The sequence below is a fragment of the Pogona vitticeps genome, chromosome 1, assembly GCF_051106095.1.
Source record: "Pogona vitticeps strain Pit_001003342236 chromosome 1, PviZW2.1, whole genome shotgun sequence".
In the NCBI taxonomy this organism is placed as follows: domain Eukaryota; kingdom Metazoa; phylum Chordata; class Lepidosauria; order Squamata; family Agamidae; genus Pogona; species Pogona vitticeps.
Window position 1 is genome coordinate 80,545,927 of NC_135783.1, and position 24,237 is coordinate 80,570,163.

Sequence of the window (24,237 nt, forward strand, 5' to 3'; positions counted from 1 at the left end):
AGAAAGATCATTTTGAATAGACAAGCATCACAAATATATAATGTGAGAGGTAATAACTGTAAGACACAAATGGTTTTGTACCAAGTAGATATGAGTAAATGGTATAGAGAGGATAAAAGTTGAAAAGTAAGTTTTAAAATAGAGATTTTGTTTTCATTTATAATATTTTTTTAAAATTACAATTTAACAATTTTTTAAAATGCCAAATTGGAAAGAGAATGTAAGAGAAAAAAAACCTAGGAAGATCATGATATATAAACCCATACACTATATTACAGAAGTGAGTACAGCCCCCTCACATTTCATAAATATTTTAGTATATATTTTCATGTGACAACACTGAAGAATTCTGATGGATGTATCTGCCTGCCTGCCTGTGGATCCAGTATCTGCCATGTTGCTGTAGCAGGACACCACCTAGACTATCAACCTTCTGCACAGTATCTTCAGCTACTGGAAGGGGCCTGTGGAACAACCTGCCCATTGAGATCCACCTGGCACCCTTGCTGGATGGATTCAAATGAGCATTGAAGACATGACTCTTCTGCCAGGCTTTCCCTGACCATTAAGATCTCGGGCGGCCCTTTTACCATCCCTTCTGCCATATATATATATATAAATAAATAAATAAATAAATAAATAAATAAATAAATAAATAAATAAATAGGCAGACAGACAGACAGACAGACAGACAGACAGACAGACAGACAGACAGACCATTAGTCATCCTGGGCTCCTATAAGGGACAATTTGATGCATAAGACAGATCTATTCCCTTTTAAAAAAATTTTTAAATCTGTGGTACAACTGTGGCAGGTTACCATTGTCACTTAGTGAAGTACCACGTACATACTAAAATCCTATATGACAATTTCAATTGCTTTTGTTATATTGTTGATTCAGAAAAATAAAGTGAGTAATGTTTTGTGTTATTTTTGTGGCAGGTGTGCTGTCTGGCTGCTTTTATGGCATTAAAAAAGTCACACCAAAAGTGTTGACCAGGCAACCCACAATCAAACACTTGTTTGTAGTTTTCAAGACTACTGTGTGTGAGTACCTCTTGGAACTGAAAATAAACCCACGGTTGCCAGCTCCTACCTAAACACATGTGGCCAGCAGTCTTGATTGTGGCTTCCCATCTCCAGTCCTACGCTGAGAATGGCATCCATGCACAAAACATGAGCTGTGTGGAGGCAGACGCCTTGCGTCTTCCCAATCTGCTCCAGTTTTTGCTCCACCTTCTGTTTCACTGTAGCACATGTGAGAAAGACAGAATTGCTTATTTCTACAAGAGCATGCCTAGTAGGTTTGATATAAGACAGGCTCTCTGCTCTAGGTCTCTCCTTGTACCACCGCCCCATTTATTTAGCACCTCAGATTGAGTGTAGGCATACCCACTCTATTTCAGAACACAATGGGAAGATGGAATCGATGGAAGAAAAGGGATTGTATTTGCCAGCACCTCTCCCAAATTCTAGGTAATCAGTGGAAAGCATGAAAGGAGCTAGGTTTTTCCATGCCATTCAGATTTCTCTGCTACTATAGGCATCTGGAACAGCTTTCATACCCTCCACTAAAAATGTTCAGAGGCTCAGCTGTCCGCAAAGATGTGAAAGTTCAGGTGGAATAACTAATTTCGAGACAAAAGTGGGTGACACCTTTATTAGACCTTTTTAAAAAATCACAAACATATCAAGCTACCTTTCAATCCTGCACATGTCTTCATAAAACTGTGCCCCACAGAGTTTGAGGTGCTGAAGAAAACACAAATGTTCCAAAATAATATCCTGATCTACAGTATGTGCCTGACACCTTGGCTTAAAGTGAGCTGCAAGGCAAGGACTGCAGACTCAGCTTAGAAACGCAGGCATCAGATTCCACCTTTGGTGGTACAGATGAGAATGTCTTTCCAAATCTTGTTAAACAGAGTGTTATCAGTCACTCAGAGTCTGCACTTCCACGGCCCTACACTGAAACTCATGGCTCCTTTTTGGCTGGGTGTAGGGCAAACAAATTTCCTGACATCCTCAGCTACTACAAGCTAGAGTACATTTTCTTACTTTCTTTCAAAGACTGTTGGCACAACCTTACACAAACTTATTTGGGAATAAGTCTTGCTGAAACGAGTACTGCATATACTTAGGTAAGTGCATGTCAAATTACAATTCTTGTTTCTGTCCATGGGAGTCGAGTCTCCTTTGTCTTTTTTTTTCCTGCTCTCTCTCCCCAGCCCCAGCGTTACATCTTTGTGGTGCTTTTGGAAAAACATTGTTTGAATTCCTCAGGCAGCATAGCCAGTGTGCCTGCCAGCTTGCCCGTTCTATTTCTTTGTCAAGAGCCAGCCGTTGTTGTTGACGCACATACAGCGAGAGAGCAATCTCTATCACAGACAGGTTGAAAACAAAAACATTTTTAAAAGGGTTCTAAGCAGTCATAACACTTAACTCAACACTGACCTATGTCCATGAATGAGCATTGAGACAGTGGATGCACTGCTGTACCTTGGGCGATGGTATCGCTGGGTTCCTGCACCTCCCTTTCCTCTTTCTCCTCCTGCACGCAGGAAGCAGCGGCCATTTGAGCAAGGGCAGAGGCACAGTTAGCAGCAACCCCTACAACAAGAAAGAAAACCCCACCCCAAAGGATCAGGAACCAGAGCTTGGACAAGTTACTCTTTTTTCCCCCCGATAACTTCCAGAAACCTGAACATTCAGGATTCTGGAAGTTACAGTTCAAAAAAGTAAAATTCCCAAGCTTTGCTAACAAGTTCAGTAACATGATTGTTAAACTTTTGGCTGCAGGAGAGGAAACATTTCTGCATCATTAAAAGAGGTGACCTTAGGACTTTAACAGGCTCAGGGGTGCAAAGTAGCCCATCCGGAGGCTTCTGGAGGTACATAAAGGCATGCTTGCTACTACTGTTCTGTGGGGAGTAAGGTCAGGGCATCAGAAGGCCCACGGACTACTCTGCCTTCCTCCAAGTAGGAGCAGCCCATTTAACTTACTGCACTTCTGTTTTCAAGCATGGCATCCAATGTGTGAATTCACCTAAAAAATGCAACCTGTGCCGATTAATGCCACCTACCTAAAGCACAGCTAAGCCGGGCTGCTTTCCTCAGACCATCTAGACTCATGCAGATGGCATCCTTCTCCTTTTGGTTCTGCTCCTTGATTCCTTCAGCTCCCAGAATGAATGCCAGTCCTTTGGAACTCCCTGCCATACGGCCGGTCAGTGGGGTCGATAAGGTATCAATCAAATTCTTCCAACAACCAATTAGCAGATATCGGGCAAAAGCAACACCTGAAGCAGCAGAAATATGAAACAGATTGTACCTTTTGGCTCTTAGTAAACTGCATAAAAAAGAAAGAAAGGCGTGCTGATGGGAGGGGAGGAGGGAGAAGGAAAATCCAAAATGCAGAATTAGGCACGATTTTCATTTATGTGAATCAATCAATGTGTCACCAGAGTGTTATGACAAGGATCTCCAGAGCTCTTCATGAGGTGGCATCGGCAACAATGTCCTTTCAGACATCTGTTCAGGGCCAACCTGGGGCCATGACATCAATAGGACAGCCTGCAGCACAAGCATATTTCTGCTATTACATGGGTGACTTGAAAGCGAGTACGTGCGTGGATAAGATTTTGGAAAAAGACCCGCACTCTACAGTTTTCCACTCTTTTAAGCAACTTCAGCAGAAAAGTGATTGCTCCCCATTTCTAACCTTTTCTACTTCTTGCTTGTCTTTTGTCAGAGGATAACATCAACATGGATATTTCAACTTCAGATACTGCAGCTCTGAATAATGATACAGTGTTGCACCCAAAGCATTCTCTCAGATTTTCCAACAAGTATTTATTTATTTTTACTTATATACCACCCCATAATGCTTGCAGAACTCTCTAGGTGGTTTACAAAGTAATTGCACAGAGAGCACTTTGCCCCCCAGCAAGGTGGGTACTCATTTTACCAACCTCAGAAGGATGAAAGGATGAAACCACCTTGAGCCAGCCACCTGAACCCATCTGGATTGAACTCAAGTTGTGAGCAGAGGCTTATCTGCAGTACTGCTATTTAACCACTGCATCGGGTCTCACATGTAAGTTATTGCCTTCCTGCAGTTAATTTCTCATGCATTTTACCTTGAATGATCCCCTGTAACTATCTGGTTTTTTTTTCTTTTTCGTCTTTGTTTGACTGAGGTATTCTGGCTTTCAGTAGTTTGTGTTTCCATGATTTTTTGGGGGGTCTTTATTCACATTAATGCACAGTAATTAAACTAGGAAAACCTGGGAAAACAAAGGTGGATTTTTGTGTGAAATAACAGTGTGTTTCACTTTAGTATTCAGAATGTGTTCCTGGACTCACAACTCCTAATTCTACACCTACATCATTTGCACCAGGCTTTGGCTGATGCATCAGAGAGTGCTAATAAAAACCAAAGTAGACCTAACAGGCTACACATCTACAGTACTATTTGATTGAGGCCACAAAGAAAAAGTTGAGCATTTGGCCAACCACTAGACATGAACGATAAAAGGAACAGAATCTGAGAAAAGATATTTCAGTTAAGAAAACTACATCTATCTCATGAAATTGAACATTTGGTCACATTGCCATTCAATTTGGCTTTAATTACTCTGCACTATTTTACACATATACTGGAACAGAACTGTTTGTTCTAGAAGTAGATTATATCTACCACAGCTTGAAAAAAACACTACTCTTCTAAAGTACAAACATCAAAAACCCCTACTCTGCACAGTTACTGATAGTCAAAAAAGTAGTTTTTCCAAGCTCTGTGTCGAAATATAATTTTTAAAGAATAAATCATACTAAGTGAATTTATCGTGTGATAAATATGATCTACCTGGTAAAGCCCTCTGATTTCTAAAATGCTGAAACAGGAAAATAAATCCTAAATTCGTTAAGGAAGATGCAAACTAGCCCAGAAGCTTAAAATGGGGAATGTTTTGCTAGAAGGCTTCTTAATCTAGCATGCAGTTGAGGCACACATAGGAGCCAAAAGAACAGCAAAAATACCCTTTGATAATCACCAAATAGTCAATGTGAAAATATAAAACCACCTTAAAAGAAATCTAAAATATAACACATTTATGGGGGGGGGGAGTCATGCTTCACAATACGTGTGCTTTCTACCTGCCACAACTGCATCATCTGGCTTCCAATTCTGGGTAAGAGGAGACTGTGTGGATGCTGAAGCCATCAACTGCCCACCAATGGAACTGCTCCCCAAACCATCAATGTCTGGAAACAAACACAGCATGTTTATTATGGATAAGAAAAAAAAACATGTAAGGATGGATTCCACAAAGCATATGTCCTTCTCAGTGCCTCACCATTCCATGAATGTGTGAAACACCCCCATTTAAGAAGCATTTGTATGCAAGGTAATGTGAGGCAAGAAAGCTCTGGCTTCAACATTTGACCAGTGTGTGATGCTGGGCAATTGCAGTGAATGTTCTATTTGTTTATTTATTTCTGTCCTCACCCTCAACATGCTATCTTCTAAAGAACATCTAACAAGAATTCCTCAAAGCAATGCACAAACAAGCAATACAGTGCAATATTAAAATGAATGAGTTATAAAGACTGAAGGGGAGGCCAGGAAGACATAACTTGGCTCCTAAAGGAAACTGAACGAGTGGCCATAACTGATTCATTAATTAAAATGAACACCAGGAAGGTGCTTCTCCCTGCTTGTCAGCCACCTTAGCAGAAAAAATGAGGGAACCTTGAAATGGACCCTCAACAGCACATATGACACATTACATAATATATTGTATTGTATTTAAGCGTAAGTCATCACAATGAGACATGGCAATACAGGCAAAATGAAACTACAAGGGAGAGAATGCTACTAAGGAATATAATTTAAACAAAGCTCTAAGATCAGTCTGGTAGATATATATGGCCAAAGCTGAAATAAGAGCCAGAAAGAAGATAAAATTAAAAATAATTTGAATTTGAAAACAGGACACTGAGTTATGCATTTGTTTTTCACTAAACATTCCATTTTTATGAAAGAGTGGCATAAGTTCTTAGTTGCCACAATGAACAGAAGGATACAGGTGAAAAAAGGGTGGTCCTCATGCAAGAATTCTATTATTTATGTCCTAGGATGTTTTGTCAGCATATTGGGCAATAATACAATGGCTCCATATAGAAGGGGCCATAAAGTCCATAGTGTATGGCTTCCTCAGCCTGGTTCCAACTAAAAGACAAATTTGTTGTGATTGACAAACAGTGGAATATTTCTCTTCTAGATAAGCAGATGGCATAACCTGGAATCTCAGTTGAATATAAGCCCTGCGAACCTGGGAGAGGGTCAATGGTTGGAGACAATTTACCCAAAAATGGGTTTCTTTTGATCTTTGCAAACCAGGATGAGAAACGAGAGTCATAGATTCCCCCACACACACACACACATGATCCCCCACATCCTGATCAAAAAGCCAGTTTTCAAAGTAAGGGTACACCCAAAAACAACCAAAATATCCATCAAGAGGATGAAGGATTGCCCAGTTTTGGCCAAGCTGTCCCCAACCTCCTAATCTCAGTTGCTCAGGATAGCAGTGCCTGGCAAGACGTTCATCCTCCATCTTGTTCAACTTCAGCCAATATCTAAAATGAAGCAAGTCAATCCTAGCAGTGAGGGAGGGTAATCCTAATTCAGATTTAAGAAGGGGGAGGGGGTAGTAGTCAAAGAATATTTCCCATTAACTTGTTCTACAAAATATCTACAGCTGATTTGGCTAATTTAGCTCCTTCACCCAAGATTTCTGCGTGGTGTGTTGCAAGTTTAGTTTTAAAGATTGTAAACATGGATTAAGTAGCTGGCAACCTCTTAGAGTCTCTGCAGGTGGATGATGATTTTGCTACTTGACAGCCTTATGGCAGCTTTATGTTTCATTGAACCTTAAATATTTGTGTACACCAACCTGTTCTGACTTCCATCCAAGGGCCAATTGAATTTCTGAGACCTCCTCCCAAACACAATGACTTTAGGTTTGGAATAGTTAATAACCAACTTTTCCTCCTTATATGCAGAGCCAAGGGTAGTCAATGATTTCCTGAGGCCTATTGTATTACAAGATAACAGAGCCAGGTCATCAGCACACAATAAAGCTGTGACTGTATGAGCTCCCACAGAAAGAACAGGAAGGAAGGTGAAAACAATTTTTTAATTATATGACTACTAGAGAATGAAAAGAAATCCTTGAGAAATCTTTAGGGCCCCAAGGTCCCAACACGGCCATGCACTCAACTGAGTACTTGTCAGACATTTCTGAAAGGAACGAATTACTCAAGCAGGATGCAACTCCAATTAACATCTTTATTCAATGGTGTGCCTTATATTCCGATGGCTATGTGCCCCAGTACTGACCGGTTAACATGGTGATGAGTGGGAGGCTATGCTCTTCTGGGCTTCCCCAATATCCAGCCTCTCCCAAAAGGTTTCTCTCCAGTACCTGATGATAAATTTCTTCGACCCAAGCCTGAGAAAATACCATCAACACTCCACTGGACTGGACCTGCTTCATAAACTCCTTCTGCAGAGTGGAAAAACACAGTCCGGATGGCAGGGCAGAAGCAGACAGGATGGATTTCCTCATAGTCATTTAAGTTGACTACTATTACATGTGGTTGGCATGAAACTGAAATCACAAGCTTATACAAAATTATTCTGATGTTTACGAGCAACATACCAACTTCTCTCTTTCTTGATGTGGTTCATATATAGCACCAAATCCTGATGTTATATCATATGGAGTTACAAACTATTGGGGGCCAAGCTACCTGAGAGACCATATCTATGAGCCTGCTTGAGTATCAATCAGAAGAGGCCTCTTTCTCAGAGGTCCTGCCACCCTCACATGGGTGTTTGGTGAGGACATGACAGAAGGGGTTCTGTGTTGTTGCTCCCAAGCTGTGGAACTCCCCCGCCCCGCATCCCTTAGGTTGATCACTTTGGTTTCTTTCTACGAACAAGCAAAGACCTTTTTCCTCAGGCAAGCTTCTTCTCAGTAACTGGCTGCCTAAGAATGGGTTTCTAAAAATGGGTTTGCTTTTTGAATAATATTTTTTAATCTCTTAAGCTACCTTGGGTGCTTTTGAGGAGAAAGTCAGGGTATAAAGGTTATCAACAAGCAAACAGGCAAGTGGGGCTTTTAAGGTTACATTCTCTCCTCTTCGCACATCAGTTTCTTAAAAAGGTTTTGGATTTTTAGCAAAATATAGTTTAAAATTTTGTTCAAACGACTGTTTGTGCAAACCAGAAGAATGAACAGAGACAAGCACACCACTGCAATTTCTTTCTCCCCATACAATTAATGAAAAACGTATAAAATTTTCTTGACTCAAGAGAAATCATTTCCACTTCCCCCATCATTTTCAATACCTTTTAAAACATTTTGTTTCCCATAACAATTGTTTACAGTGGTTTGTCTCTTGGTTTCTCTCAATTCCTCACTCTTCAGAAGCTATAAAACATATACAAACTTATCCCTGTTCCAGTTACTCTCATTCAAGGCTACAGTATGCATCCAATCTGCATTGAATCTCAGTATTTAATACTTACTATGTGATGAGCTGAGAAATTATACAAGAACTCAAGAACTGCCAAACATAATGTATACTTGTTTTTGTTTTAATTATTATCTTTGAACAGTGCAAGTCACCTTAGGTCCTTCTTAAGGGGAAAGGCAGGGCAGGAATGTTTTAAACAAACAAACAAACAAACAAATAAAGACCACCTCCAGTCAGTCTTAGTACATCTCTTCCCCGTAATCTGTATTCACTCACCACTAGCACGGGGGATTGGGACGGCTTCTTTCTGTAGTAGTCTCCATTAGACAACTTCAGGTTCAAAAGAAGAGTGTAATGAGAGACCAAGTAGAGATTGTCGGCATTCATCAGTGTCTGAAAGCCAAAACCGGCATTCCCCTCGAATCCTGGAGACTGCATCATACCTAACGAACAGGCAGTTATAACAAGAGGTGACATATATCAGAAATCCAAATTTTATGAATCAAAGCAATTTTTTCTCCTCACGGCAAATTACAGTTATTGAACTGCAGTGCACCTTTCGGTAACACATAATTGCCTTGCAAAATCCTCATTTCAGGCTGCTCTAGTTGAAGGGAAATAGGTGCAAGGCTTGGGAAAGTTACTTTTCTGAACACCAGTTCCCACAATCCTCAGGCCAGCATGGCTAGTGGATTCGGAGAGCTCTGATCTTAAAAACACTTTCCCAGCTTTGGAAGGGGAGTCACAATGAGTTAAATGCTCCAGTGTAATAATCAGAATGCTGGATTTGGTTTGGAGAAGTCCTGATGCTTTCTGCACCATCTCTTTCTCTTTCTCACATGCACACATTGAATGACCACCATGTACAGTTGTGTTCAAAATTATTCAACCCCCAATGCTGTAAAGGGGTTTAGGAACTATAGTGTACATTTGGAATTGTATTCAGAATGAAATCCTACAAGGACGTTTTAAAGAACCAAATGCAACTAAAATAACATCAATTGTTTATGTAATACAGTAGTAAATGTTTCTTTTGTGGTTTCTTCATTGCCACAATTATTCAACCCCTTAAAGACTACCACTCTGAAGAAGAGAGGTTTATTCAGGTGTTTTCGATCAGGTATTGAAAACACCTGTGGATGTCACCGAGCACCAATCAAGCATAATAAGCACCAATTAGGCAGCTTTAAAATGACTGTGATACTCAGCTCCTTCTAGACATTTACTGGTGTGGTTACAAACATGGTGAAGTCAAGAGAATGGTCCAGGAAGACAAGAGAAGAGGTGATTTGTCTTCACAGGAAGGGCAATGGCTATAAGAAGATTGCAAAGAAGTTAAACATACCAAGAGACACCATAGGAAGCATCATTCGCAAATTCAAGGCAAAGGGCACTGTTGAAATGCTACCTGGTCGTGGAAGAAAGAAGATGCTGACTTCGACTGCTGTGCGCTACCTGAAGCGTAGTGTGGTGAAAAGTCCCCGTGTGACTGCTGAGGAACTGAAAAAAGATTTGTCAGATGTGGGTATAGAAGTTTCAGCTCAGACAATAAGGAGCACACTGCGTAATGAAGGTCTCCATGCCAGAACCCCCAGGTGCACCCCCTTGCTGTCTCCCAAGAATAAGAAGAGTCGACTGCAGTATGCCAAAAGTCATGTGGGCAAACCACAAAAGTTGTGGGATAGTGTTCTGTGGACTGATGAAACAAAATTAGAACTGTTTGGGCCCATGGATCAACGCTATGTTTGGAGGAGGAAGAACAAGGCATATGACGAAAAGAACACCTTGCCTACTGTGAAGCATGGCGGAGGGTCAATAATGCTTTGGGGCTGTTTTGCTTCTGCAGGTACAGGGAAGCTTCAGCGTGTACAAGGTACCATGAATTCTCTTCAGTACCAGGAGATATTGGATGAAAATGTGATGCAGTCCGTCACACACCTGAGGCTTGGGAGACGTTGGACCTTTCAACAGGACAATGATCCCAAGCATACCTCCAAGTCCACTAGAGCATGGTTGCAGAGGAAAGGCTGGAACATTTTGGAGTGGCCATCGCAGTCACCAGACTTAAATCCGATTGAGAACCTCTGGTGGGACTTAAAGAAAGCAGTTGCAGTGCGCAAGCCTAAGCATTTGACTGAACTGGAGGCTTTTGCCCATGAAGAATGGGCGAAGATACCCGTAGATCGCTGCAAGACACTTGTGTCAAGCTATGCTTCACGTTTAAAAGCTGTTATAACTGTAAAAGGATGTTGTACTAAGTACTAAGATTGAATGTCACTTGGGGGTTGAATAAAAACTAATAATGATGTGAGCACAGAAAAGACATTTGTGGTTATTTCATTATAAACTTAAGGTTATATTTCTCTGACCTACAAGTGCCTCTTTCATGTAAATGTAAGCAAGATGACTGAATGATCAAAATCAATGTCAAAATGGCCAAAACATTCAATTTCAGTGGGGGTTGAATAATTTTGAACACAACTGTATGCCAAGGGCAGGACACTAATGCGATAAAGAAAAGAAAAGCCGACAAAGAAGGAATTTATTGAGAAGATTTTGGAACTAGCAGAAATGGATATTTTGACAGATACACTAAATGACAGACTGGATAATAATAAATGGGAACCTCTTTATACCTGGATGAAATCTACATCAATTTAAGTAGATTAGATTAGATTAATATTATGTTAGAGAGTATAAGAGAAGATTAAATGAATGGAACATATTGTAATGGATCACTCTGGCTGCAACAGATAGAAAAGTGGAAAAATACAATAAAATATTTTTTTAAAAAGAAAAGAAACAAATCTGTAGAATAGTCATGTTTACATACAGGGATATAGAATTATGTGATCCAACAACCACATTTTTTATACAAGCACATAAGTGGAAAGTGTAAGTTAAAAGTCATGAAATAAGGATAATATTCGAAAGAGTGAGGAGAAAGGGATGGAAAGTCATGTGATCTGCATGACCTGTATCACAGCACAGAAGTCCACAAAGCTTGACCCTACACAACAGAAGCACATTTCAACACTGGTGTTGACACAGCTTTACAAAGAGCTCCTTCAGAACATATGGGAAGGCTTCTCCAACATCCTTAATGGCACAATTTTGCATACAAAACAGTTCATCATATTAGTGTGCACAACGAATTAGCTGTATATGTCTATGAAACAGCTTGCTTCTAAAATCTGACTAAGCATGAAAATCCAGCTTCATTCTGAGCAGTCAAGTATACAGAAACATTTGGATTTATGGCTAATGGAACAATCGCCTCTAAAAGTGGATTAGTGTTTAAGATTCATAAATACCAGTGAAACTCCTATGTAATCAGCACTTTGATTAGATACTCCATAGAAATATGTCGCTGAAATGTGATGGTGGCTGAAAAGTTTTGTTAAAACAGTGTATATATAACGGGCAGATCTTAAACATGACCTCTCTAACACTGAAATACACACAGAAGCATTTAAATCAGCATGAAGACTCCCCATGGATTTTATAGGAAAAATCCATGAGAAAACAAGATAGGTATTCAGCACCCCGTGAACAGATTTTCAGAAGTCCATAAAGATAAGGATTTGTAAATTAGCTCTTTTTGAGGAAAGAAGACTACGATCCCTCCACAGAATTGATCCATAAGTAGAAGACAGCTTGAAATGTTATATTTTAGAAGGGACTTGTTACCGTGTTATTTACTAATAAGCCAATAGGTTGTTATATGGTTACTCTGGACAGTCAAGTAATTTGTTGCACTGTGCTTTATTAGCATGTTTCATTGCCATAATCAGCAGCACACGTGCGCACACACACACAAAGCACAGAAAAATATTAATTGGTTTCTTCTAGTAGCCAATTCCAATTCCCCCTGGAAACAGAAAAATAAAAAAGACAAAATCAAAGAATATTTTCCTTATCACTTAGGACTAATAAGAGAATGTCATAAACATCTGACATAATGTCTCTAAAAATGCTTTCAAGGTCTCTTTAAAAGTAACATTTGAAAGTAACTAGGTGGTACTTGTTATGCATAAATAACATAGGTATTTACCTGTTGCATCAAAACAGTAACTTTGTACCTATTAGTTACATTGATTGCCAACTAAAAAGTAACAAGTTATAGGTAACTATGTTGCTTGTAACTAGCTATGTCAGTGCTCAAGAATGTGGATGAATTTTAACATAACTAGATACAAGACCATTCAGTCACTCCAATATAGTATATTTATTTGCCATGGACACAATGCAATGCTACATCTCTGCTCTGCTCTGTTCCCAATGCTGCCATTATGCATCTGAAGAAAGCTACCTTTCTGCTGTGAGCACTCTCCAAGTGGGTCGAGACCTGGAAAAATCAGTGTCCCAACTCTCATACGAGAGAGCACCCATGGATGGAGAGGCTCTCCTTTTCAGACAAATCATCTTCCATGTGTAGGACAGCAAAACAAGGGGTAGGGCTGCAATACTCCTATTTATCTGTGTAAATAAATACAATTTTGAAATGACTGGACTGGGTTGCTATGTCTGATGTATCACAGATTCTTAATCATTGATGTTCCATAATAGGTATTTCCAAAAAGACACTGTGGAAATTTATTTAATACTGATTGTAAAGCAAACAATCTTTTCACAAACCTGAACAAAAAGTTGAGGAGAAGTTCTGGAGGGCCAGATCAACGTCTTCTACTTTTGGAAGTGCTATTAGCCGAGGGAGGAGAGCTTCAAGAGACTGGATAAAGAATCTAGCGCTGTGCTGATCAGCTTCCTGGTTCTTTAGCAGTTTCAAGGAAAGGGCTGCTGTCCGTAAAGACTTGTGTCCTGGACAGTCTCTTGGCGTCTGCTCTTCATCAGCTAATGAGCAGTTGTCTGAACCTATGTCTGAAACATCGGATCTTCCAGAATCCTTCTCTGCTGCCATAGAATATTGGTCACATGAGTCAAACTCAGTCCTTGAAAGATCCTGGTCATCTATGCTGAAATTGCTCTCACTGTACCTGGATCCACAGGAACGTGCCCTGCAATCTACGGACAGGAAGTTAGTGATATCTGGATAGACAACTGTATGGCTCCGTTGAACAACATCTGGTTGGTCAACAATTTCAGATTCTGGTTCTTTATAGTGAATTTCTTTGCCTGATTGTCCAGCTGGTGAATGTAGAGAATTTTTGCGCAATTCCGAATTATCTTCCGGCGTGGTTTGCCCAAGTTCACCTTCCAATGTTGTCTGACCAGTATCTGTGGTGACACTAATACTAATGTCAGGACTTTTCTCAGTGCCTGCATCCCAGGGAGTATGCTCTGAGGAGAGGATACGTCTTTGCCACCTGAAATCCGCGTCATTAATCTCCATGGAATCTCTACTTGTCTCAGCCCCATCCTTCAGTTCATCCAAGCGTCGGAGAAGCAGGTGGACCTGTTCCTCCTCCAGGCCTTTTCCTTGACTTAACTCATCTAAAGTACCAAGAAAAGCACAGACGCAAGACACTGAGGCATAACATGCTTCAATGCCACCTTTGATACAAGCTTCTGTCATCCCATCCAGGATCCTAAAATGAAATGAAGAAGAAGAAAAATCATTGCTGTTTTTTTTTCCTTTGCTGCACTAGGCATTCTATAAAGTCACAGCATTAATAAGGGAAGAAGGTGGGGGAAGGGTCCTGTGATAAAAAGGAGAAAGAATGTGCTTTTTCGCTCTTTACAATTAACCTCTACTTAGCACATGAATAGAATGAATATGAATATCCTCCATATTACTTTACCCAGGCTTCATGCTCTGGAGAGGACACTCCTCAATTCAGAGCATGTTACCATGGTCTCTCGAGACCGAAGGATGCCTATGATGAATGCAGATGGACTCACTATGCCCTTATAAATGCAAAAAAGACTTATTTGCAACACTGGAAAGAAAAATGCCCACCACCAATCACCCAGTGGACAGAAGACCTTACAACATTGTTGATATACAAACATATGGTATATAGATAGCTATTGCAGATGGATATATATATTTATATTTGGACGCCTTTTATAGAAGCCTACGTGTAGACACTCTTGTTTTGTTTTTCTTCTTCCATGCTTCCATTTCTTTCCCCCCCTTTCCCTTGTTTACATTATTCTAATCTGGTGTTTAGACCTATTAAATCTCCATTTTAGCTGTTACATGATTCTTCTTACTTTTAAGTAATCAATACAAAAATCATTTTTTAAAAAAAAAATCTGAAGATAACATGTTTTTTTTTCCAATTGCAACCATTTATTCTTGCTGAAACCTCAATTGTTTTCTTGCCAAAGGTACAGAGAACAGCCAGGGATTCTTGATTCAGGAACTTCACAGAGCCGAGAAGGAAGTCTAGCCTGGCAAGCTACCACGGATGACATCATCCTCAGACCTGGGAAGAAACAGGGGTAGGTGCACTGCTTGTGACTGAAAAGCAAGGAGAATATAAAATGGTGGATAGACCTGGCCTCATCTAAGTACTATCCGATATGTACATAGCAGTTCAAAGTTCTAGTGATAAAATCTTGTGGATTCCAGTGTCAGAACTCTTCCCATTCCCTCAAATGCCTTCTACATATTTTTTAAATTTAAGAGTAAACTCAAATTGTAAACTCTTTGATCAGTTTTTAATGAGGAAGGTAATTAGAACTAGTTCTAATTAACATATTATGTATTAATTATAATGCTATAAATCAGATCCATTCAGTTTTTTTTCATTTTATTTTTCTTCTTCTTTAACAAAGAAAACTTAGCCAATAATATGATAGTCATCTAAGTGGTTAGGTGAAAATATGACTCAAATTAAGAAATGGAGCATACAGTTTCAGAAGATCCAGATGGGATTTTCTTTTTGAAATGGACCTCTTCCTGGATTCTGGTTCAGTGGAGCAGGGGCCTGCCAAATCACAGAAGCGACGAGGACTGCCAAGTATCTAAACAGAATACAGTTAATCTCCGTATGAAAAAAATAAATACTTCATGCAGCTGAGATAAAATGCACAGCACTGGAAGGCAGCTTTATTTCTCCAATAGTCTGATATGCCCAAGAACACCCTGAACCAATTTGTAAGCGCTCTTTAAAGTAGGGACTCTATATTTAGATTGCAAAGCACTGTTTGGAATCCTGTTTGTCCAGGCATAATGTAATGTTATGACGGTGTAAATGTGTTGGGTGTTCCACTCCGTCAACAAGGACTGAGCAAGTTGACTGTGTAATTGGTCACACGGTCCCTGTTTTGAATGAATGTGCAAGACATCAGTAGAAATGCTTTGTAAACAGCACTTCTACCTTGGCACTATTGTCCCTAATGTAAGCATAACTCAACATTATGCCTACATAATGATTCAACAGGATTTCTGCCACTGATAGTTTTAGAGTATATACAGACACATATGGCAAGTATGGGCTGGGAAGTGATACTAGAACTAATGCTGGGCCATGAAGCTCACTGGGTGACCTTGGGCTCACAGTATCTTTCAGTCTAACCTATAACACAGAATTGTTGTAAGGATAAGGCAGGGAGAAAGAGAGTCATGTGCAATACTATGAGCTCTTTGGATGAAAAGCAGAACATAAATGTAATAAATATACAAGTGAACAAGGCTGACTGAGTGGTGCTGTGCATGCTGAACTCACAAAGGATCCTGTTTTGAATTTTTCTAAGAGGCCCTTTAAGGAAACTCGCCTTATTCCTCAAGGGACAGCATATAGATACAGTGGTGCCCTGCTAGACGCTTACCCCGCATGACGACGAAATTGCTTGAAGATGACTTTTTTGCAATCACTATAGAGATCGCAAAACGATGTTTCCCATGGGGGATTTTTGTTTAACAACGATTAGGTCCGTGCTTCGCGAACCGATTGTTCGCAAGACGACAATTTTAAACAGCTGATCGGTGGTCCGCAAAATGGCTCCCCGCTGTTTTCCGGACCAATTTTCACAAGACAGCAATTGTTAAATGGCCGCCCTATGGAGGATCTTCGCAGGACAATCAGGTATTTCCCCCACTGGAACGCATTAATCGTTTTTCAATGCATTCCAATGGTTTTTTTTTTCACATGACAACGATTTCGCTGTACAGCGATTTTAACAGAACGGATTATCGTTGTCATGCGGGGCACCACTGCAAGCAGTTCACAAGTTCCACTTAATATTATCACAAAAAGAGATAATATCCCATCAGACAACATGCAGTCCCCCATGACCACAAAGGAGGAGAAGATCTGGCCATGAGTCTATGAGTAGCTGCTGTGAATGAGCCATTTTAATATACATTTTAATACATGGCTTCGGTTACTGTAATCAGAAATAAATAAATGCGGGGAAAACAGATTCTGATGATATATTAATCAGACTAATGCCATAGCATGAAGTGGTAGCAAAGCAGCATTGCTGCATTATTAGTTTTGCTTTTACAACTATGGTGGAGGGCAACAGAAAAAGCCAAAGCAATTTCAACCATTACATTTAATTCTCATCGGCATCACCATGTTTTCCTCTGTAGACATTTTCCCTGCGATGCCAATTTCGTCAATGCCAATTTTATTTGCATTTCACTTTTCCAAATATGTTCCAGAGATGGACCTGAGGGATCTTGTGGAACAAAATCATCTTTAGATTACAACCCTGCACCTACAAACCTGGAAGTTAAAACCTATTGATCTCAGTAGGACGTCTGTACAGGACTGCTATGTAACAAAACGGCCCTTAGCATGATTACTCACAACACGGCAACTGGATCATGCAACACAAAGAAAAGTACTCTACTATGGTGAACAATAGCTATGTAACGTGTCATTCTAAGTTTGTATTCTATGACCCTGCTTCCATTGACACTCCTGTGTATATATTTCCTGGATACATATATTCCTCAAACCCTCCTGGACTAATTATCAGTTCCCTGAATGCTGAGCAAATTACTTCATATTTTGGCAGATCTATCTCTATTCTCAGTAGTCACCTGGAAGCACTAAAGAAAACAACAGCAGTAGCCTATTCCCTTTACTTCAGGATAGGCTGCTAAGCTAGCTGTAGTTGCATCTTTGTTAGTTTTATTGCCCTGATCATGACTTATTACATGAATGGTCTACACAGGACTACCCTTAAAGCTGATCAGGATAGTTCAGCTAGTGGAGAATGCAGACAGTTTATTCATAGGAGTTGGTTGCAGGGATCACAATAAGCCTATATCTGCTTGGAGGCACCAGCTGCCTACAGCAGTGGCTTGTACTATCTGTGAGAGATCACACATCTCCGCTCCTACTTCATTGGATCTACTGTGGTAACCCTGCTTCGTATCCCTTCTTTGAATACTGCAAAATGGTGTAGGAGTCAGAGAAGGGTCTTTCATACAGGTAGAATCCAACTGCCCAGAGAATCCCCATCACTACTGAAATTGAGGTAAAACTTGAAAACATTCTAATTCTCATGTATTTTGATGAAAATTGTTTCAAAAGTATTTCCTTCCCCCCCACATCTATTAATTTTACCATTGCATCCACCTACCTATCCTTTTAAGCTGCACAATAACCAAATTCTCTAACTGGCTTTGGAAACAGTTTGCAGTGGGTACAAACAAACAAACAAACAAACAAACACGCTGCTGTCCTTTCCTTGAAGTCAAGGAGAAAAAACAAAGAAATAAACGAACCAAAACCTTTCACTGGTTAATTCACCTCTTTCATGATCTTGATAGCTTCCACTCTGTGCTGGGGTGGGGGATATAAAAGCATCCGATGGTAAAGGGACTGTAGGACAGGCTTCATGGACTCCACCGACCCCACTAAACGCACGAGTTCTGCAGCGATGTAATAGATGGTCCGGGCCACAGGGCTACTGAGGGCAGGTGCGGTCGAAGAGCAGCCAGACCCGCGGCCATGATCAGAGACCCCCAAGGAAGGAGAGTCAGCCTCATGGCCGCTGCTGCTGTGAGCGGAGGTGATGGTTTTGTCATGGAGTGGATTTCCCAAGATAACTACCAGGGCTGGGCACAACTGTTTCCTGACAAGTAAAAAGAGGTGGTAGTGGAATAAACAAAGAGATGGTACAGAAAAACAAACAAATGTTGTATTCTTACATTGACAACCAATAATCATCCACATAATTATGGTTATGTGGATAAATGAGATGACTGGAGAGTAAGCTGTCCTATGATCGTAGTTTACTGCTAGCACAATAAAACTTTATACTTGTACTCCCCCCCCCCCACCGCCGCCATGCTGCTCTGCATGCACCTTGAGAACCTGCTCTGGAGAACTGCTTAGCCGTCTGAAAGAGATTTCAAGGATTCATGTGGGGTGGTAAGGAAGGGGTGGAATTGTTTCTCATCCTGGTTCCGCTGACGGAAGCAGCTTTGCCAGCAAAACAAGTCCTCATCCTCTGACCTCGACATTTTGAAAAAGCCAACAAAAATTAAAACAGCAGCAATGAAAGATGTAACTGTACATAAATGTAGTGTTTTTTTAAAAAAAGTAGCCAGGTTAGCCTGTGCAAGCACAGCCAGACAAAACTAAAAATTAAGAAGTGTTATGGTACCTTCAAGGCTAACTGTTAGTTTTTGAAGTGCAATAACATTTTTTTTTTAAAAAATTGTCTGAATGTATACATAAATGTATCCTTTGGGTCTCTGTCCTTCAGCCACTACAATGTACCGGTAACCTGCATGCGTGCCTGACTTGCTTGTGGTTCCATTCCAGACACAATATGCCACTAGGCAAGCAGAAGATGTCTGTTCTAAGTCCCAATGTTATAATGCATGGAAAGAAAGCTCTTGCATTTCAGTCCTGAAGCAGTTTCATAGCATGGTACATCAAAGCCTACCCCCCTCCCATAATACTATTTCTTTTTTTTAAATACTGCAATAAAAACTATTTCGTCTTTGCTCATATATGAAAATCCAAGTCCTTTTATGCACGGCTAAAGTTCTAGTATGTTTGCTGAATAGCTGAACACAGGCCAACCTACCAAATGAGGTCAGTGAATCCTTTATGGTGACGCATGCTGGGAGAGGAACTAGTCAGCATTGAGAGGATGCATTCCAGGTAGAGAAGCTGCAATTGCTGATTCTCACTGACAAAATGGAAGAAAAACAATTAACCTTTCATTGTTCGTTAAGCACAGTTGCAATGAAAAGACAGAGGATAATTCCTCCTGTATCACAAAAGGAAGGTTCTCTACTGAGCAAGTGAAAAGGAGAACAGTTGAATGCAATTATCTGGAGTCCATTTAACCTAAAGAGAAAAATGAATTTATTATGAAGATGGAGGCATCATATTGTCAGCTTACTCATAAAATGTGAATTACATCAGGCCATCCGAACACTTCACAACATTTAAAACAACGTTTTTGTCACTGTTTTTGGTAACCCATTCATTTCAGCAGTAGAGGGTTAAGCTTCTACTTCTCTTTCTCCCAATAACAATATACCAAGTAAAAGCTCTTCCATTCATTTTTGCAGGCTCTGGTTGTGTTCTAGTCATACTCTTGGATGGGGATACCTTTTTTCATGACCATTAGAGATGTGTGAAGTAAGTTCTGTGAATCTCAGGTGAACCTTCTGATGTACAGGAAGATACACAGCAACTATGTACCCATATGTCTGCTTCTGTACATGGATCTTCCGTGAAGGAGTGGGGCAAAAATAATGATATAATTGCATTATTTATATACCCCAAATTCTCCTTCCGAAAAAGATGCTTTCAGTAGTATACACAAAAATAGGACTAAGAATAAAAACAAATTTTACTTAAAACATAACATTTCAAAACAAGTATACTAAAGACAACAAACATAAAAGGGAGGTTTACATTGCCTGAGGCAAAAAAAATGTGTTTGACAATGGAAGGGCAGCAGAGGGAGACCCAGTGTAGACTCCCTTGGCAGGAAAGTTATGTTGACTCCCTTTTATGCTTCCTTTGTAGCTTAACTTCCTTCAGACAAATGTTTGGTATAAAAATAACATGGTGCAAAAATAATGAAATGAACCTATGGCCCATTGTCCTGAAAACTGCTGAATCTGGCTTTTCAAAAAAAAAAATGATGCCAAGGTTGGCGTACTATAGGAAGGACAAGATTTTCTCTGGAGTAACTCTTGCTTTAGAAATGGCAAATATCTAAGCTACATTATGTTTCTCTAGAACTATTTATTTATTTATTTAGTAAACATCCAAACTGCACATGTACATCTTATTAAGGTATAGAAGAGCAATATAACATAGTGGAGCTGCATGATTTAATGTTTTGAAATATATTTCAGTGAAAAATCCAGGGAATTCTTGGGAAGAGACAAATTAAAATATACACTGGCTGCAATCCTGTTGCTTAGTGCAATATGCAGCACCAGAGTAGGCCCACTGTACATAAAGTGTAGATCTAGTGAGTCAACTCCTCCATAGGTTACATCGATTCAAATGGGTCTAGTGTAATTTAGGAAGTCACAACTAAAGCAAGCCTATTTGAATCAATTCATTTTAAGGGTTGACTCAACAAATAACCACTAATTCAACAGCTCTACTTCAGTTTGACTTACTTCACCATACAACCGGATTTCAGACATTATATTATCCCTCTGTCAAGGCAATGGTTGTAAATGATGAATCACTAAGACATTCTATTCTAGCTTTAGTAGTTTAAAATCTTTAGTAGTTTAAAATAATGATATATGGAGAGAGGGATTTCCTACAAGACGGCATCTAGAGGCAAAAAAGAGTTATCACTACAATGCCTCTTTGGAGTGTCTTTTGTGCCTGGTCTTGACAGAAGCAGGGCAGCTGGATCTACATATAAGAGCCTGGAATGTTATTATTCAAAAGTAACTTCTCATTATTTGTTACCATCACCTGGCTTCCAGATGCAAATGCATTGTGTTGCTGGCACATTATTTGTTGGCTTTATTGGTCCTGCTTGCCTTTACTTGATCAGGTGGACCAGATGGATGTGTTGTATTCTATTTCAGCTTAAGAATAATAGTTCTCCAACACCTTAAGCAGTCCAAGAACTGGTGTTCCTCACCGGAAGCTACCATTGCCACGGCCTGCTCCTGCTAATCTGTGAGAGAAGCAGTCTTTGTGTAAGAACCCTACAGCAACTTCGCAGCCCCTGTGGGTCCTGGAGGATTGGGGCAGAGTTGCCCTTGACCCTGCATGAAGGAAACTGTATCCTCATCTTACTGAGCTCATTTTGGTGGTGACATTATTGTGGTATGGAAAAGCAAGTAAGGACTGCCTTATCAGTCATTCAAAAGAGCGACCTTGCAAATACTGCCCCTCATAACAACTGCAATTGACTGTATGATAACACTGGGAAATATATGCTTCTGTGCAGTATTAATAATACAAGACAACTGCACTGGCAAGCCAGTAACAACACATACTGTTCTGTATTAATAATAACAAGAAACTACACTAACAAGCTACTATTACAGTAATTAAGAATGCACGTACAATTAAAATAAATATAAACACTACTATTGCTAATAAGCTCCTTAGTTTTAACAAAACCAGAGAGATACTATCTGCCTATAATTACAACTGTGAAAGTAATTACAGTCTCCAGACGTAATAAAGGATGCACAAGTAAAAAAGTACTATTGAGAGAACTAGACCTCTGCTTTTCCAGTACAATATGTATAACCTAGAGTTTCCCAATTCACTCCTCAGTCTTTCCATGACGCTTTTCATATCCCGCAGTGCAACACATCAAAGAGCACTGCACTTAATTGGGCTGATTACATGTAGGCCAGGAATAAAAGCTGGCTTGCCATTGTCTCATCAAAAAAGACTAATGCTTAGATGGAGCATTTTTATTTGAAAGGAATACTACAAGACTCATTGTGGGACTCTTCAAAATCAAGCCAAGGCAGAAGCAAACTGAAGTTCCACCAGGAGGTCCAGTAACAAGAACTGTGGGTCAATAACTTTTATTATGCACAGCTTTGCCCATAGGTCTACAGCTAGCAAAAACAGTTTTTCTTCACTGAAAATCTGCACTAAGCCCTTACATTTCATAAGATGTTTTGATTGCCAACTCTTGAGGCTTCTGCAAACACTACATGGAACGGTGTGGCCCAGGAGGCACAGTTTGCATCAGAAATGGAAGTCATGTTGTTAGTACACAGTTTTTCTAGCTATTGTCTGTATGCATGAAAGTTACAAGCCTGTCCTTTAAAATGAGAGATATAGCAACCAAGATCCCTAGAATTCTGGGATGGGGTAGGGGACCCACAGAATACTACAAGAGCAATCCTGGCTAGGTACAATGGCCGACTCTCCACCACTTCATGAAAACCCATTTACCTGATGACTGTCTGAAGCTTTTCACAAAGAACGGCAAAAACTGAGACAACATCATCGCAAAGGGATTCTGTTGTTGAATCTGGAAACAGGACAAAGGGCACACATTAGCTGCAACATACATGCAAGAGGTCACTAGGCAGGAGGAGGCAACTGTGTCAAGCAGCTGACACTGAGTTAAGTGGAAGGCCCTCAATTTCTCCCTTCTGTCTGTATGACATTGCCAATCCTGCACCACTAAACTGGCCAGAATTGAAAGAAAACTCAACTACCTGTCCAGCCTGCTACTGGATGGATCAAGAATATACTACCTTTTGCCTCAAGCAGCAAAATGTTTTAGGCCAATCCTCACATTTAGCTACACAATTGCAGAACCATCTCAACTTCTGTAACTGTGGACTTGATAAAGACAGTGCAGTGGGAACCCAATATGACAAGAGAAGCATTCTCTTCTTTGGAATGTCTGTACAGGAGCCTCCATTGCTTCCCAACTACTGCTTTGGCAGAATGTTTTGAATATAACCTTGGTGAGAGAGCATATAGAAGGACCTATAGAGCTTCACACATTCCCCTTGTAGGTCTTCGGGAAAGGTTCTCTTAAAGACATCAAGAAGCTCACAGGAGAGAGTTTGCTTCTGTTGTGGTTCTGCCACTACTGAATGCATTCCCTTTCGGGCTGTGATCTGTTTCCTTCCTGACTGATTTTAAGAACAGAGTAAAAAAACAACGTTGTGGACTGGTATAGGATGTCTATATTCTTTGTTGATTTTAATTGCTCTTAATGTACTCATTCAATTCTAATGGTTCTATAGTATGACTGAGACTAGTGGCAATTCAAAGGCATAAATTCTTCTATCAGATCTCTGAAGAAAGGTGCACTCTTCTGGGATTTTGATGTGCATTCTCTGAATCCACAGCACTCATGCCTTAGCTACCTCTTTCTGGTGGCTCATTTGCTGGAGCCAACCTTTTTTATGCTGGTTACACAATGCTAGAAATTACATGCACTATAGATTTGGAAGCAGTACACATTGGAAAGTAGTATAAGATAAAGGTTGGCAGTGTTATGGGAACAAAAGGAAACACCATTCACTCTGAAAGACTGTCATGATGGCTGAAAAAAGTAAGGTAATGCTCATGAACAGAAAATTTAAAATGCCTGACTGTTTTGCATAAGTATGAGAAAAAAAACTTGAAGGATGGAGGAATCGATCAGCGTTTAAGTAAGGGATAAAGTAATTAAAAGATACCTGGGCTCTTGATCCCCTGAAGAACTCCTTGGCTCTCAATTATCTATTGAGAAAAGATAAATGCATTGTCATTAGCATGGATAGAAGGAAAACAGCAATATTTACTGAGGCCAGATTATACACATACTAGCAATTCTGGAAGTGCAT

At 40.0% G+C, this 24,237-nt stretch overlaps 1 protein-coding gene across 2 annotated transcripts in view; it reads right to left on the reverse strand.

The window, feature by feature from the left end:
• Positions 1–24,237, reverse strand: part of ARFGEF3 (ARFGEF family member 3) — a 97,178-nt gene that overhangs the window by 25,191 nt on the left and 47,750 nt on the right. The window contains exons 7-18 of one of the 2 annotated variants that reach the window (XM_020778763.3): positions 24,091–24,133; positions 22,844–22,922; positions 19,515–19,619; positions 18,227–18,551; positions 15,370–15,482; positions 13,188–14,098; positions 8,826–8,992; positions 7,408–7,573; positions 5,160–5,267; positions 3,086–3,301; positions 2,502–2,612; positions 1,099–1,249 (exon numbers count right to left, since the gene is read on the reverse strand). In XM_020778763.3, coding sequence (XP_020634422.3) covers positions 1,099–1,249; positions 2,502–2,612; positions 3,086–3,301; positions 5,160–5,267; positions 7,408–7,573; positions 8,826–8,992; positions 13,188–14,098; positions 15,370–15,482; positions 18,227–18,551; positions 19,515–19,619; positions 22,844–22,922; positions 24,091–24,133 — 2,495 coding nt within the window. Of the gene's footprint in view, positions 1–1,098; positions 1,250–2,456; positions 2,613–3,085; positions 3,302–5,159; positions 5,268–7,407; positions 7,574–8,825; positions 8,993–13,187; positions 14,099–15,369; positions 15,483–18,226; positions 18,552–19,514; positions 19,620–22,843; positions 22,923–24,090; positions 24,134–24,237 lie in introns of both variants that reach the window. The other variant, XM_020778636.3, reaches the window with a different exon arrangement.